The 15,614-nt window shown below is 52.7% G+C and overlaps 1 protein-coding gene across 1 annotated transcript in view; it reads left to right on the forward strand.

Annotated features, from left to right (window-relative positions):
* Nucleotides 1-15,614, forward strand: part of VWA2 (von Willebrand factor A domain containing 2) — a 46,098-nt gene continuing 30,484 nt past the window's right edge. Inside the window, exons 1-4 of the mRNA XM_043597606.1 lie at nt 1-465; nt 8,622-8,683; nt 12,344-12,418; nt 13,742-13,875. Coding sequence (XP_043453541.1) covers nt 8,632-8,683; nt 12,344-12,418; nt 13,742-13,875 — 261 coding nt within the window. The 5' untranslated portion in view covers nt 1-465; nt 8,622-8,631. The remainder of the gene's footprint in view (nt 466-8,621; nt 8,684-12,343; nt 12,419-13,741; nt 13,876-15,614) is intronic.

Below are 15,614 nucleotides of genomic sequence, written 5' to 3' on the forward strand. Positions count from 1 at the left end.
CGCGCGTCCCGCCGTGCGCTCCCGCCGCCCTCGTCCCGGTGAGTCAGAGCCGGAGCTGTCTCCGCGCCCCGGGCCCCCGCCAGCGGCCTCGGGAGGGGAGCAGGTTACTTGTCCGCGCTCCGGGGGTGGGGACGCTCGGCCCCCAGCCGTCCCTCCCAGCGGCACGGATCCCGTGCGGTCCCGCGTGGACGCGGCGGCCGAGCGGCGTTGCGGGCTTTGTTCGGCTTTGTCTGAGCCGCACCTGAACTCGGCCGCGAGGCCCGCGCGCTTCTCGGGGAAGCCGGAGTCACCTGGCGCACCTGGACGAGCGCACCTGGCGCACGCTTCCCCCGGGCTCCCTGCAGACGGCCCGGCCCGGGGAGACCCAGCCAGCGCATCGGGACGGGGAGCGTGGCGGGCCCGGGAGGGGCCTCTCTTTTGGGACTCCGGCACGGGGTCGCAGAGCCAAGGGGGCGCGGAGCACAGGTAAGGGGACAGGGGCTAGGTGGCAGTGGGTGGAGAAGGGAACCGTGTATTAAACTCGACCTGTTGGTTGGCACAGGCACAGTCTGTTAATCTGGAGACTGCGGAAGGGGACTTGCCTTTTGAGTAAACGTTTGGGGGATGTGCCCAAGCCCCCCTTCCCGCGCCCCTCTTTTTCAGGGCCTACGCGGTGTTAAGGTGACTCCTGTGCAGTTTTCCCAGCAGCGAGAGTGCCACGGCGAAGCCTCTGCAGGCAGAGCCCTAGCAGGGCCCTTGGCCCAGAGACTGGCCCCTGGGCGATGGGAAGGCTAGGGGATTTGTCCTTGTGACTTCTCATACTGGGATTTCTCCCCGGCCGCCCCCCCCCCTCCGCCCCCCTTTCCTGCATTTCTCCTTCCTGGGGCTGCGCCCTTGGCCACCTGCTGGGAGAGTAAATGGAGGGTCTCGGAACTGCACCTTTGAAACTTGCCAGGTGGCCTCGGTTTAGGAGCAGGGTGGGCACCCTGGCAGAGAAGAAGGGAGGAGGGCACCTGGCCCCCCGTGGAATCTATGGCTCTCCAGCCAAGAGCGGCCGTTGGGTGGGAGCACCTGCTGTGTGTCTGGTGTCTTGGAACTGAATAATCAGAACCTGTACAATTGGCAAATTATGAGGTTCTTTAACACACAAAAACCCCAGAACCTTTCAATGTTTTATAATTTCAGGTGTAAAAATTCAATGTCTGTTTGGCTTCCATTGTGACATTATATTAAGAAATGTGCATTTGTTGAGAAGAGAAAAGATCCTTCCTTCCTTCCTTCCTTCCTTCCTTCCTTCCTTCCTTCCTTCCTTTCTTTCTTTCCTCCGTCCGTCTGTCTCTCCGTCCTAGAGGTACCACTGCAATTGGCAAAGGCCTGGGGAGTTAATTTGTAAATGCTGCTGGCTTTCAGCAACCTGCAGCCATTCCCTTCTTGCTGCTGATGGGGGTGCAAGGCTCTGCGGGCTGCTCTTCACCGAGGGTGCAGCCCTTGCTGTTTGTAGAAATTCGACCCCAAACTGTCTCTTGATGGTGTAAGAATTTTCCAGACTAGGTCCCCCGACAAACCCTGGGGAAGAGAGCGGGGCTCCTTTCCTTTATCACATCTGTCTGATTGACTGAAAACCATCAGTGACATATTTCCCCTTACATTTAGTTTTTGGTTTACCCTCCAGAGCTTGCAATAGCTGTTTCCTTCCCCTCAGTTTGCTCAGATGTCCAGGTTCTTACAGATAAGGAAACCGAGACCTAGAGAGGTGAAAGACGACCCGAGAGCGAATGGGAGAGCCCCCCAGGAACCCAGACTGCTAGGCTTTTGATGAGCTGCATAAATGGGCCAGTCATTAATTGGCAAGTGCTGACATCAGGGATAAACTGGTGAGATTACAAAGCCTTTTGTCCCATCTTGTGTGTACCTTACAGAGTCTTTTCATTGTATCCCCAACACCTGACAGGGTGCTGGACACAGGGCAGATGCTTGAATAAATGAAATTGCGTGTAATTATAACATTGGAGGGGTCAGCATCATTGTGAGGTGTTTTAGAACAGTGGTCCGTAGATTTTGTACTTTTGCCCTTCACAGATCAGTTTTTTTTAGTTTTCATCAGGAGCAATGCAGCAAAATTATCAACTTTTAATCTCATCCCACAAGGGTTTTTTTTGTTGTTTTGTTTGTTTGTTTGTTTGCAAATAACACAAAACCCTGCCATTATCCACAAGGCTAATGGTATCAGCATCACCCCAGGCCAGCTCCCTGGGCCAGTGGAATGCGCTTGGAGTCCCTTCCTTAAGTTTACCCTTTCATCATGTAAACAGCTCCAGACTGCTTCCTCTCCCACCCACAGAATTGCCTGCTGGCCTGCCCTCAATATGATTCCTGTCCTGGATCCCTCATTTCCTTTCCTGGTCCTGAGTCCCTTCTCTTCAACCGGGTCTCCCTGCTCTCCATTTAAGAGACATTGCCTTGGGGCCCCTGGGTGGCGCAGTCGGTTAAGCGTCGGACTTCAGCCAGGTCACGATCTCGTGGTCCGTGAGTTCAAGCCCTGCAACGGGCTCTGGGCTGATGGCTCAGAGCCTGGAGCCTGTTTCCGATTCTGTGTCTCCCTCTCTCTCTGCCCCTCCCCCGTTCATGCTCTGTCTCTCTCTGTCCCAAAAATAAATAAACGTTGAAAAAAAAATTAAAAAAAAAAAAGACGTTGCCTTCACCCAGGGCACTTTTGCATTGTGATCCCATGTGATCCCGGCATCTACCTTTTTAGGTAAATAGGCTGGGTGATGCCACCCCCATTTTTGAGGGAAGGAAATTGAAAGACTGAACTGAAGGAAGTTACTGAAAGGCTCAAGGCTCAGGCTTCCCGGCGTCTGACTGTGCTCGTTCTGTATTACTTCACTCTTCTTGTCACGGCCCAGCTGTCCTCATCAGAAGACCTGGGCTTGACTCCACTCTTGTTGGAGCTCTTTGACTTTGGGTCCCAGCTTCTGCAAGACCACTTTCTCATGTAGAAAAATGGAAATGATCATGTCTACCCTACGGCATTATGGGTGTTATATGAAATTAACCTATGAAATGTAATGACAACCTTTAACGTTGTACATTTAGGGACGATCACACACGATTCCCCTGGATCTTTACAACGCTGGCCTGAGTTCGTGAAACTAAGATTCACCCCAATTGGACGAATGAATGACCCTGAGACAGGGAACGTCACCCAGGTGGTTAGAAGCAGAACTAGCATGGAATTCTGTCTCTGGACTTCTGGTCCTATGTGCATTCTCTTATGCCTCTGCTTCCCAGAGTCCAATGAACTTGGGTCCTGTACAGATTAAATGAAGGATTTTCAAATAACCATCAAAGCAAACATCTCTTGGCTGTAAGTGTCTCTTCGCAGGTGCGGCGAGAGTGGGAAGCCTTGAGATCCATGCCCATCTGATCAGGGAATCTGTACAGCACATTGTTCATCCCTTGGTGCTGACTTCAGCTTCTCAGACCTTCGGGTTCTAACGATCTGCGATTCTTTGAGAGGGAGCGTGACTTTCCCCCAGCAGTGTTTAAAATGGTCTCTCTGCTGTGTCAAACTAGAAGCATGTGGCCCACTTCTCTGGACCCCCTGAGCCTGACAAAATGTTGTATCAAAAGAACAAGGAAGGCAACTGCTACGGTGGAAGACAGCGAGGGCTTTCTGGCTCGACACTTTTACCTCCGGTTTTAAAGTCTTCCTGTTCAGGTGCTGCCCGTTCTTGTAAAGGGCTCAGATTTCCATCCCACTGATGGAGAGGAGGCTGCCAAGGGCTAACCTAATATTTGGGGTGGGAAGTGCGTTTTGTGAGGAGGCAGAAGTGGTTTCCTTTTTCACCCCGAACTCATTTCATTTCCCATCCTAGAGGAGAAGGCAGAGCATTGTCCTGCAAAACTGCCCTCAGCCATCGCCAGCCTGGTCCTTCTTTTCCCAAAGTAGCCTTGTTTTGGCCTTCGTTTCTTCCCGCGGCATGGAAAGTGTAATCCCTGGTTTGTGCTGAGTTTTGCGGAGCCCTGCGACAAACTGCACTTACCCACTGTCCTTTTAGCGGTGCCAGTGCTGCGTGGAACCAGGATTTGAACGCAGCAGTCAGATGGGAAGATGGGGGCGGGGGGAGGTGGTGGTGGTGAAGAGTGGATGTGTGAGAGCCCCAGGAGCCAGGAATGACGTGGGATTAGCGTGGGTAATGGAACAGAAAAAGAACAAATGACGAGTGGGGCGTTTTGCAACGGAAAGGGCTTGACGAGGCATACCTGGGTACCTGCACGCGATGATCTGTTTCTGCCCCTGGGACGCAAACCACTCCTGACTGCTTTGCACAAGAATGCAGAGAGTTCTGGAAATCTCCTCACGTGTGCCGAAGGTGGGAGCTGCTGGCAGGTGGTAGCTTGTGGAAAACTGCCAAAGGGCAGGATTCAGCTGGCAGATTTTTAATTATGCCTCTCTTCCCCTACCTTACTCCCCCAGGATCAGGAAGGGGATGGGTTGAGCAGATCGCTGGGAGGCCAGAAGGGAGTCTGATCCCCTTATTAGCTGTGTAACCTGCGGCAAAAACAACTTCTCTGTGCCTCAGTTTTCTCATCTGTCAAATGGGGACAATGCTCTCGGTGACTGGCTGCAAGGCTTAGGGGGAGAGAAGATACAGAAGGATGGCCCCCGGTGCCAGGCACCCAGCAGATGCTCACTGGATGGTAGCAGCTGCTGGGTTTTTACTATGCAATTCATCCTTTCTTAAAAAGATTTTAGGTGTTGGGCTGTACTTAGAATTCGAATTAGTACTGCAAGCAGTTGTGATGGGGGCAGGGGGGCGGGAAACTGAACGTTTGAGATGACGGGTGGGAGACAGCAGGGTGCTGTTAATAACCGCACCCACACCCAAGCAGCGTTTATTTCGTTTATCTTGGCATAAGAAGGAATGCAGCGAGTGTAGTGAGCGCAAAGATCCTTCCAGAAGTAGGCGTAGCGGTGCTTACTGACCCGGCAGGCACGCATCTCGCCTACTGTGTGCCAGACAAGTGCAGGCGGCTGGGGCTCCGGCAGAGACGAAGCCGGAGTCCCTGCGGCCTTTGCCACCGGGCAGGTGAGTCGATCACACCAGCGGGCAGTTTGAGTGCGGGCTGTGCCGCGGGCGCAGGGGAGGGAGGTGCCGCTGGGGTCCCAGAGCCAGCACCTTCTGGTCCAGATGCCTCTCAGGAGGCATTTGACTTCTTGCCTTGATTTGCAGATCGCCAACGTAAATTTTGCCCGAATGAGCAGAAGCTTGGGAGACTCTGAAAAGCATTCACCGGGGCATGTAGAGGCACAGAAGGAAGAGAGCGGGAGGAGGTTGCTTGGGTCTGTCTCCTGGCAGCGGGAGGGGCCCCGTGTTTCCTGAGTGCCTTTCTGTGCGCGCGGGAACCTTCTGTATGTACTTCCTTCCCCCAGGTCCTCGCGGCAGCCTGGGGAGGCCGCTGGAATCCTGGTTTGGGAAAGACATCAACAGGCCCGAGCCTCAGAGTCCTGCACGTGCCCAGGGTCGGAAGCCGTGACCCTGGAAAATCAGCCTGAGCCTGACTGGTTTGCATCCCAGGGGCAGCTCTGCCCTGGCCCTGGTCCACTTGGCCTGGCCTGGCTCCCAGGCGGCAGGCGAGAACTTGCCCTTCGTCTGTCGTCGGGAGTGAGAGGAAAGGAAGGCCTGTCTTGTTGGCAGGTGCCAGGCTGGAAGCCAGTGGGGATGGCCTTGGCCGCGCTGGCCTGCACCCTCTCTGTCCGTCTCTCCCTCCTCTGTGTGTCCAGGAAGGTCCTGACCCTCTCACTCTTGTAAGATTCGCTCTCCGCTGGCCACTTGGATTAGGTGCAGACGTGAGCCTCACGGTCATCTGAGGCACAAAGACTCTCAGCTGGTTGGGACACTTGATCCCCTTTGTTTCAGACGTGTTTGAAATCCGAGGAGCTGAATATTCAGTAGAGTAAGGTCTGACCATCACGGGTCCGTGACAGAGAGATTTAAAACCAAAAGACACCTTAGCAGCATCTGGTCCAGCCTCCTTGTTTTGTAGACGAGGGACCATGGCATCGGATGAGAAGTGGGGCTCCTGGACTCACGATGCGGGCTGTGTGCCACCAGGGGGCAGGTGTAGCCCCTACCTGCCCTAGTCACCCGCCTCTATGCCATCTCAGCTTGTGCGGTGGCTCGAGGGCCCTGACTCACCTCCGCTCCAGAAGCAGCCTGGTTAGATGCAAGCATCTAACTGGATTAGGGGCCAGAGACCTGAACTGTGCGGCTGTCTGGGACGGCCCCCTCCCCGCTTCTGAGCTTCTGTGACCCCTTCCTTCATCTCTCAGGTGTGTCCGGCTCATTCACTGTGAGTTTCCCCTTTCACAAGTTGTGTCCCTCTTGTTCGCTGGAGTCTGCTCTTCAAGAGTAGGAACGCAGACCTGAGCCATAGGTGCTGTCCCCTAAAGCAGTCCCCGCTGTTTGTTCAGATTCCCTACAGTTCCAAGTAAGGTCCGGCAGTAGCACCTATAGGAACGTGAGTTGGGTTACATTTAAACTTAAATATGAAAAATTATCTTTCTTGGGGAGCTTCAGTTTTCAAGGCAGCCCTTGCTCTCGGCCCCCTCAAACTCCTCTGACAGTCAAGTCAAGTCAAGTCGTTTTGTTGCCTCAGCTGGGAGATGTGTCTTTTTCTTTTTTTTTAATGTTTATTTTGGAGAGACTGTGGGCAGGGGAGGGGCAGAGAGTGAGGGAGACACAGAATCCGAAGCAGGCTCCAGGCCCTGAGCTGTCAGCACAGAGCCCAGTGCGGGGCTCGAACTCACGAGCCACGAGATGGTCACCTGAGCCAAAACCAAGAGTCAGATGCTTAACCGACCAAGCGTCCCAAGGGGATGTGTTTGTAATGCCCCAGTAGAGACAGTGGAGTGCCTCTGACAGGAGAATTCATTGTCGCGTGCGTTAAGTTACAGGCATTTTGGTGAGCAGCTAAACATAACCGGGAAGCTTCTGCCATGCGTTTTGGAGAACTGACATCTGCCAGTGGAGATGTGGATGTCCGAGGACCCAAGATACATACACAAAAACTTGGCGCTCCTGCCTTGTTCTCCACGTTCTTAGACGCGGGAGAGCAGTGTTTGCCCAAGAGATCACAGGGACATTCTGAGTTGGGTGCACCAGGTGGAAATGAGTTTCTCCACCCTCGGCTGCACCCCTGCGTACCGCACACGGTGACCGGCCACCTCTCCCTCCGCTCTCTTCTCTAGAACCCGGGGGGACCCTGCCGTGCTTCCCTTCCTGTATCTCTGCCTGGGATTTTCTCTTTGGAATGGTCTCCTGAGTGAGAGTCCAGGATTGTTTGTTTAACAGGAGGAAACTTCGGGAAGGCCTACGTGTGGTCCCACTCTTTCATGTCTTCTTTTTATTTTATTTATTTTATTTTTATTTTTATTTTTTTAATAATTTTTTTAACGTTTATTTATTTTTTGAGACAGAGAGAGACAGAGCATGAACGGGTGAGGGTCAGAGAGAGAGGGAGACACAGAATCTGAAACAGGCTCCAGGCTCTGAGCAGTCAGCACAGAGCCCGACGCGGGGCTCGAACTCACGGACCGTGAGATCGTGACCTGAGCCGAAGTCGGACGCTCAACTGACTGAGCCACCCAGGCGCCCCTCATGTCTTCTTTTTAAATAGGCAGGTTTGAGGCTGAGAAACCGTAGGGTGAGACCTTGGTTGTATTGGATCCCAAAAGGCAAGAAAACAGAATTTCTGGAGCTTATTGTTCAGATGTTCTTAGATTTTTGCCCGCTAAATTATACTGGGGGTGGAGGGGAGTCTAAATTTCATTCTGTATGATCCCTTTCAGTACAGTGGCTAAAATGTAAGACTGTGTAGATTTTACATCGTTATCTTTGTGGTTAAAAAGGATAAGGATCCATTTCTTGGGCCCCACAGCTAAAATCAGAAGTCTACCTCATGTATGTGCTTTTATAGCAGCAGAGTTATAGTCTATCGTTCTTATTAAAAGCTCTCACTTCCCACCCTTTCCTCCCTTAAAGATCGTTGTCAAGCCCCATGGAACCGAATGTTACCTGTACTCTAAGCATTACTAGGCATTTTTTGAAAAACCCTTTTGTGACTTCTTCAGCCATGTTACTTTTTATGGAGTAGGAAGTGCAGACGTTGTGATCTTGCTAGAAGGCTTCAGGACATTAGGACGTTGGAAATCCTATCTTGAGTCTCTGAGTCTAACTCGTCATGAGAAATGGGGGCAATGAGATGGAGGGGACTTTACTCAAGGTCACGTGGCGGGACAGGGGCCAGGCCAAGCTGGGACCCGGGACTCTTATTTGTGGACAGAGCATGCCTTCCCGGAGTCTGTGAAGGAGCGGGGGAGCGAGGGGGGGGTTGGGGGCAGGCGTCTGGGGAAGATGCTAGCCTGTCCTTTGAAAGCAAAGTCATTGGAGTAGTCTCGCGTGACTTTTGAGGAAATTTGGGTCTTTTTTTTGACTAATACAGTCATCGTGGCGAGGAAGAGCCTCAAGGTCATAGTTGTACCTGGAAAAGGCTGAGCAGCTGTCGTCTTGTTTCAGGATGACTTGGGGGGTGCACAGAGCTAACTGCTGATACCTTTTTCTTACCCTGCCCCATAGTTACATCAACATGCCTTCCTTCCCGTTGCTGGAGGCCATCTTCATTTTCCTGCTTTCTGGAGGTAAGCTTTTTGGTCAGGGGTGAGGTGTGGAGGGGTTTGATTTGCCTCATATCCTGTCAATTTTAACTTCGGGAGGTCTCTCGAAGGCAACTGAGTCTGTCCACTCCACGGCCACCTGCCTAGCATGAGCCCTATTATCTTGTGCTTGGACCACTGTTCTAACCAAAGCAGCCCAGCCTGTGTGCGGTCACCCTGGGTCCACCTGGTTCTGCTCCAGCCGATGCAAATCTGACTGCCTGGACCCCTCTCCACTCCTCCCCACCTTCTCTCTGCCTAAAATTAAACAAACAACTTTTTAAAGATTTATTTATTTTTGAGTGAGAGAGAGACAGAGCATGAGCAGGGGAGGGGCAGAGAGAGAGAGAGAGGGAGACACAGAATCTGAAGCAGGCTCCAGGCTCTGAGCTGCCAGCACAGAGCCTGACGTGGGGCTTGAACTCATGAACCGCGAGATCAAAGTCGGATGCTCAAGCGACTGAGCCACCCAGGTGCCCCAGTCTGCCTAAAATTTCTCAATGATACCCCGTTGCTCTTCAGAGACCCTGCTTGATCTGACCGCATGCCACTTCCAGTCCCCTCTTGTACCTTCTCCCTCCTTGCCACAGCCCTTCCAATCCTGCCCAGCACCCTTGCTCCCTCCCTGCCTACGCGCGCTCAGTGATAGTGGCCCCTCTGGCTAGATCACCCCCTCACCGAGCACTGCCACCCTGGCAAACTCCTACTCGTCTTTCAGCACCCGGCACAATTCCTCCGGGGCCCCCAGATCAGGTCTGTTCCCCCTGGAAAACCTGTAGCCATGGGTACGTCTGCTCTGTAGCACGGAACACCGAGACGAGTTTACTTCCGGGTGAATTTTTAAAACCTTAGAGCCCACCTTCTGTACCAGAGATCTGCTCCATCAGAGAGAGGTTCTGCGTGTTGTTTATTTACCACTGTGTCATCTGGATGCCCAGCACCGGGCTTGGCACATACAGGTGCCCCAGAAGTGGATTCAGGAGTGAATAACGGAGCAAATCAACTTTATTTTTACTTCCCACTTTGTCCCTCCAAGTTCTAGCCTCATTACTAAGAGGTGGTAGAAAGGTGTCAGAACGTCTTACTTGTCCTTCAAGTAAGGACAAATGGGCAGGGTGTCCAGCCATCCGAGTCTAGCTTGGGATCCCCTCGTGGCCTCTGAGATTCTGTCTGGCAGTCCCCCCCCATGCCTGTGTTTTGGGGTGTGTGTTGATTGCTGGCACGAGCCACCTGTTGGCCCGGAGTCTGGGGAGGTAAGAGAGGCTGGAAGAAGGCGGGTGGTTGCTCAGCTCCCCCAGCCCCCCTTCTCCAAGCCACATGGGTTTTCGGTGTAACTAGTGGCTTCAAGGTCGAGGGACTGGGCAGCAATGAGATGCGTTTGGGTTCAGGGTGGGAATAAGGTCCGTGGAGGCTCAGGGTCCAGGTTCGGCTCTAGCTCATTGCAGAGCTGCGCTTCCTGTGGCCCTGTCCAGTTGACAGAGAACTCGATCTGACCTTCCCCGGGTTGTACAGACGAGGTGGGGGAGGCCCCATGATCCTCGTGACTTGCCCGGGGTCACACAGCCGTTGCCCAGGGACAAACACCCGTCCCTTGACTCCTGGGCCGGCCACACCGCTCTGGGCTCCTCTGGGGGAGCGGAACGCACAGGAATCATCTCTGTAAGCCTCGGCTGTCTTATTTGAAAGGTGAAGGGGTTTGACGGGACCAGTGATTCTCAATCCTGCCCACTCCTTGGCTGGAGATTAAAGTTCTGGAGCCCGGGCGGGTGGCCGGCAGAGGCCGGGCCGCTTTGGTCCAAACGGGAAGCCACAGTCACACATTCATTGGCTCCCTGTTCCAGGGGGAGACTCTGCACGGAGTCCCGAGGTGACTTCCCCGGGGAGCAATGGGGAGGTCACCCGAGGCACGAGGAGGGCTCACTTGATGCCTGGCACCTGCCGTGACAGCTGAGCACACGGTACAGAAAGACACATCGGCTGAGTGACATCTGTAGTGACTAGTCTCTGGTCGTGGAGCTCTTCCTCCTTCCCCTCAGGGGGAGGCTGCTGGCCTGTCTCCAGCTGGAGAATTTGCTGGTGAGACTTTTACAAAGGAACAGTATTTTTCGGTTCTTTGTAGGGCCTTGGAGGTTCCTTGGCTCCCGGGCCCTTGGCAGTAATTCATAGACTTACTCGGGAAACCTGAGTGCGAACCCACTGTGTGCAGAGAGCCGGGCTAGGCTTTGTGGAGGATGGATGGGAAAGTTCCCGCCCTCGGGGGGGGGGGGCTTCCAGGGGAGCTGGGCCGATGGGAGCAACACTGCGTTATGGGGAAGGGGGCAGTGAGTTGGCAGTTGGCAAGATTTTGGCGAGAGCTCTGTCAACAAGACTGTCTTTGTAGTTTGTCTTGTTTCCGCTCCTGGTGGCAAAACTGTCCTAGACCTCATCAGAGGTACTTGCGTGACGGCTCTTGACTACGGAGGAACTGCTGGTCCAGCATTCTGGCCCAGAACCAGCCTCCTTGTGAGTAGAGATTGAGGGACGGGCGTGTCAGGTGAGCAGAGACCCTCTGCTGGAAGGTTAGGTGGGGAGAGCTAGGAACTACGTTAGAGAGAGAGAAAATCCCAAGCAGACTCCTTGCTGTCAGCGCAGAGCCCAACATGGGGCTTGAACTCCCATACCGTGAGGTCATGACCTGAGCTGAAATCAAGAGTTGGACGTTTAACCGACCGAGCCACCCAGGTGCCCCAAAGTTTGTTTTAAATTGCTATTGATTGCTTATATACCATCATTCCAATTTTACTAGATATCGTACAAAAGAACGAAAGACGTATTCATGAACTTCCTACCCCAAAACTTCTTGGCTCTTTTTCATGTGAATTGCATTGAACAAATTTATCAGTTTACTCCCAGCCCTGTCCCTATGGATATGTGTTCTCTCCAGCCTTCCTCTCCATCACAACCGTGAAAGGAGAGCCTTGATGTACCTTTTCCCTTGTCTAAAAGTGGTTTTCCTTTGGATCCCTTCCCAGGTGCGATACCATAGGGGCAAAGGCTGTAAGCAGGTTGACGACTCTTCATTCATTTGGCCAAGTTGTTTTCTAAAAGGGTTGGACCAGTTTCCAGGAACACCCCTGGAAGAGTGTTTCCTGATTGGGTCTTTCCCCAGTTACATTTAAATTTAGAGGCTGATCATTTAAATTGCACCGTTGAACGGGTATCTCATTATTTGGGTTAAAACATTTCGTCACCTGTTTAAACATTTTCCCTTGTGCTTGTCCACGAATCGAATTGTATTTCTTCTGTGAATTGTGTGTTTATATCCAGGGTTAATTTTTATGGCAAGGCGTTGTGCCCCAGAGGGGCACCCAGTTATTATACCTAACTAAGGGGCAAAACTCATCAGATTCACAGGCTCTCTGTATCCCCCTCTATGTACATTTTTAATTTTTGTCTTCGGGATACCCAAATTTAAATACAAAGGTTCCTGATTGGAGTATTTGGAGGGGTTTCTTTATGTTGTCCCTCTGGTAATTTTTTGAGATACAACATCATTGATTTCCTCCACATTCCAGTTTTCTCTCTTATTACCTCTCATTTCTGGTCACATATGTGGACTCTAAGACTCCTCCCCGTAATGGCTCTTTCTGGTGTCTTCTTTCCTAGTACGCCCATCTCATCCTCTTCAGGAAGTCCACGTAAGCAGGGAGACCATTGGGAAGATTTCAGCCGCCAGCAAAAGTAAGCCTTTGTGTCATTCAACCCTCCAGGCCCCCCATTTCATCCTCTGCGTGATGGACCCAAGGGAAACTATGTTATTCTAGAATGCTCCTGTCCCATTCCCATCTTCCTTTCACGCTGTAGCCAGGGCCATTTTCCCCAAACAGGCCTGAGCAGGTCTCCCACGGGGGTGAACACCCTTGGTTAATCCTTGTGGCTGAATTCCTTGGTCTTGCCTGGAAGTCCCACGTGACCACCATCCCCCCAGCAACCTCACCTCCCGCCATGTTCCTTCCTCTTCCACCCTTTCCAGCATTCGCTCCACGTGCTCACGCCCCACCAGCCCACTCCCAGAGGCCCCGAATGCCCCTTCCCTCCCTCTCTGGTGAAGTCCCCTGCAGTCGCCACCTTCTGGGTGGCGCCTTCTCGCCGGTGCTTCTCTGACCGCCACTGTCCTGCATCCTCGAGCTGAGGTGGAGGGATGCGGCCTCTGCAAGCTAGACAGCCTGCGTTTGCTTCCCAGCCCCCTCACTTGCTGGTACTTTGGCCTTCGGGAAGTTACTGAATCGTCCTGTGCCTTTCTCTCCTCATCTCTCCACTGGGAGTAAAAACCGCGCATCTGTTTAGGGGTGGGGTGTGGAGCTAGGGAGCTGAGAGCTAGAGGCCACGGGGTTTCTTTTTTGAGGTGATGGAAAAGGTGCTAAATTCGACTGTGGCAACGATGGGACGTATCTGTGAATATACTAAAAGCCACTGGATTATAAACTTTCAGCGGGTGAATTGAATGGTTTGTGAATAGTGCCTCAGTTAAACTGTTAAGTAAAAAAAATAGCAATCTATCTTAGGGTGGTTATAAGAATTAAATAAGTTAGCACATGTGAAGCGTTGGAGGCAGTGGATGGGTGGTGTACAGGAAAGACACTGTCAGTGCTGTTCTCACTTGAACTCTGGGGTAATGTGACCTCATGTGCCAGGGTCTGAACTAGGTTGTGGCCCCCGAGGGCCGGGGCCGAGGCTCTTCAGTATCCCTCGCTGGCCCTGCGGGCCCTCCCCTCCTATGGCTCAGTTAGTGTTGTTGAATTAGACATTTCCAGTTATTACGAAGACTGTGGGCTTCGTGCTCGTGGGCGAGGCCTGGGTGGGGGAGCAGACTTCCTGCTCCAGAGGAGGGCTGCCTCTGGCCGGGACCTTCTCCTGCGTCGTTTCTGCCCAGGTGCTGACAGGAGCAGCCTGATCCACCCCAAGGTTGTTTCTGCCTCTGCTCTGGTTCAGGAGGGAGACCCTCTTGGGACCAGATGGCGGGGAAGCCAGTTGTCACACATCATGTCCTGCTCTCCCCCCCAGTGATACGGTGCTCAGCTGCTGTGGACGTCCTATTTCTGATAGATGGCTCCTACAGTGTCGGGAAGGGGAGCTTTGAAAGGTCCAAACACTTTGCCGTCACGGTCTGCGACGCTCTGGACATCGGTCCCGAGAGGGTGAGTGCAGGTCTCGTCATCTCTGTATTTCGACATCTTTGGTGGCAAGTGACCGAGATCCAGTTCTAAGCAGAAGGGCACATGTACCCGCTAGTGGAACAGGAAGACCAAGGGGAGGGGGGTGGCTCCTCGTTCTAGGCATGGTAGAATTTTGTGTTCCTTGGTTGGCTTCCTTCCCAAGCAAGCTTTCCTTATGTGGCGGACTCGCCCTACCTTGTCCTTCAAGATAGGGAACCCAGTAAAAAGAAGGTGGTTTTCTTTCCCTGGACACCTGGCGGGATGGCTCCCATCAGGCAGGCGTGGATCACGTAACAATCCCTTGACCGATCCCAGTAGTCAGAGGGGAGAGATTCTCTGGCCCCCTGTGAGTCACGTGCCGATTCGCCTTGTTGGCTTCCCACTCACGAGAGAGGTGTCTGTAGAACAGTGGGAAAGGGACAGCGTGCTGGCAGACAAAAGCTATGCCTCAGAAGACGAGCGTCTCAATAGGAAGTGCAGTACCCTCTCTGTTCACTTGCGAGGAACTGCTCCTGCCTGAGTGAATCCAGCCAGTTTCTTCATTCCTGGTCCTCCCTGGCTCCGGAGAGCAGCTCTGAAATAGCAGCAGGGTGCACTGGCCACGGCTCTTGCTGCTAAAAGGGGCATCTTGGGACAACCCAACGGAGAAATGGGCAACGAACACAGACAGCCCTTAGGCATAGGAAAAGGCGCCCCGCCTCACTCACGGTAACAGCAAATGTCCCGCTGAAATACCATTTTCACTTACTGGCTTAGCAAAAATGCGGTTCGGTGACATGCCCCATTGGCAGATCCGTAGAAACGGGTGCGCGCACTGATGGTGGGAGCGTAACCCGGCGCAGCCTCTCGGAAGGGCATCTGACAGCATCTGTCGGAATGACAGGACCTGGACCCTTTGACCCAGGAATTCTACTCCATGAGATTTATTCCACAGATACTCCCACAAATGCAAAGTAATGCACACACACAGTGATTCCCTGCAGTGTTGTTTACGTTCGTGAAAGATTTCAGGTAATCCACATACCCACTCACAGGGGACGGGTAAATCCAATATGGCGCATTCCTAAAGGACACGCTGGGCAGCTGCAGAAAGTGAATGGGGAAGGTCTCTTAGACGGAAGGGCACCAAAACAGACGCGAGTAAAAAGTAAGGTGCGAATGGTATGTATAGTGTGTTACTTTTTATGAAAAATAAAGGGAGGTAAATAGAGTAGGTTTGTACTTGGAGAGATTTGTAAAGAGGCTGAGGGCAGTGGTGTGCCGTTGAGGGGGAGGGTGGGAACTGAACCGATGGGGTGCCTCCACGGGGAGACTCATCGATACAGATTTTTTTTTTTATGCATGATGGATTTTGAACCATGGGAACCTACTCAAAAATCAAAATTTAACAAGGGCATTTTGGTCTGAAAAGCGATACTTAACTTGAACTAGAGACTACTTACAAACAGGTTACAGAAGGAAGTGGTTTTCCAAGATGACATTCCTGGGTTAATCCTAGAAAAACCTCTGGGATTTAAGAGCAAAAGTGGCTTTTAATGAAAGCCAGATTTTCTCCAGAATGGCAGGTACTTTTGAGAGGGGGCGCACATTGTCCTGGACCACAGGCAGCCTTGCAGGGCGGTCTGGAGACACCGTGACAGACACCATTCCATCCGGGCACGAGCAGTCCAGAAGTTGCAACCACTGGGTCAACCCATCGCGGGTCCTCCGAGGGCCAGGAC

This window comes from Prionailurus bengalensis, chromosome D2 (assembly GCF_016509475.1).
Source record: "Prionailurus bengalensis isolate Pbe53 chromosome D2, Fcat_Pben_1.1_paternal_pri, whole genome shotgun sequence".
NCBI classification, from domain to species: Eukaryota; Metazoa; Chordata; class Mammalia; order Carnivora; family Felidae; genus Prionailurus; species Prionailurus bengalensis.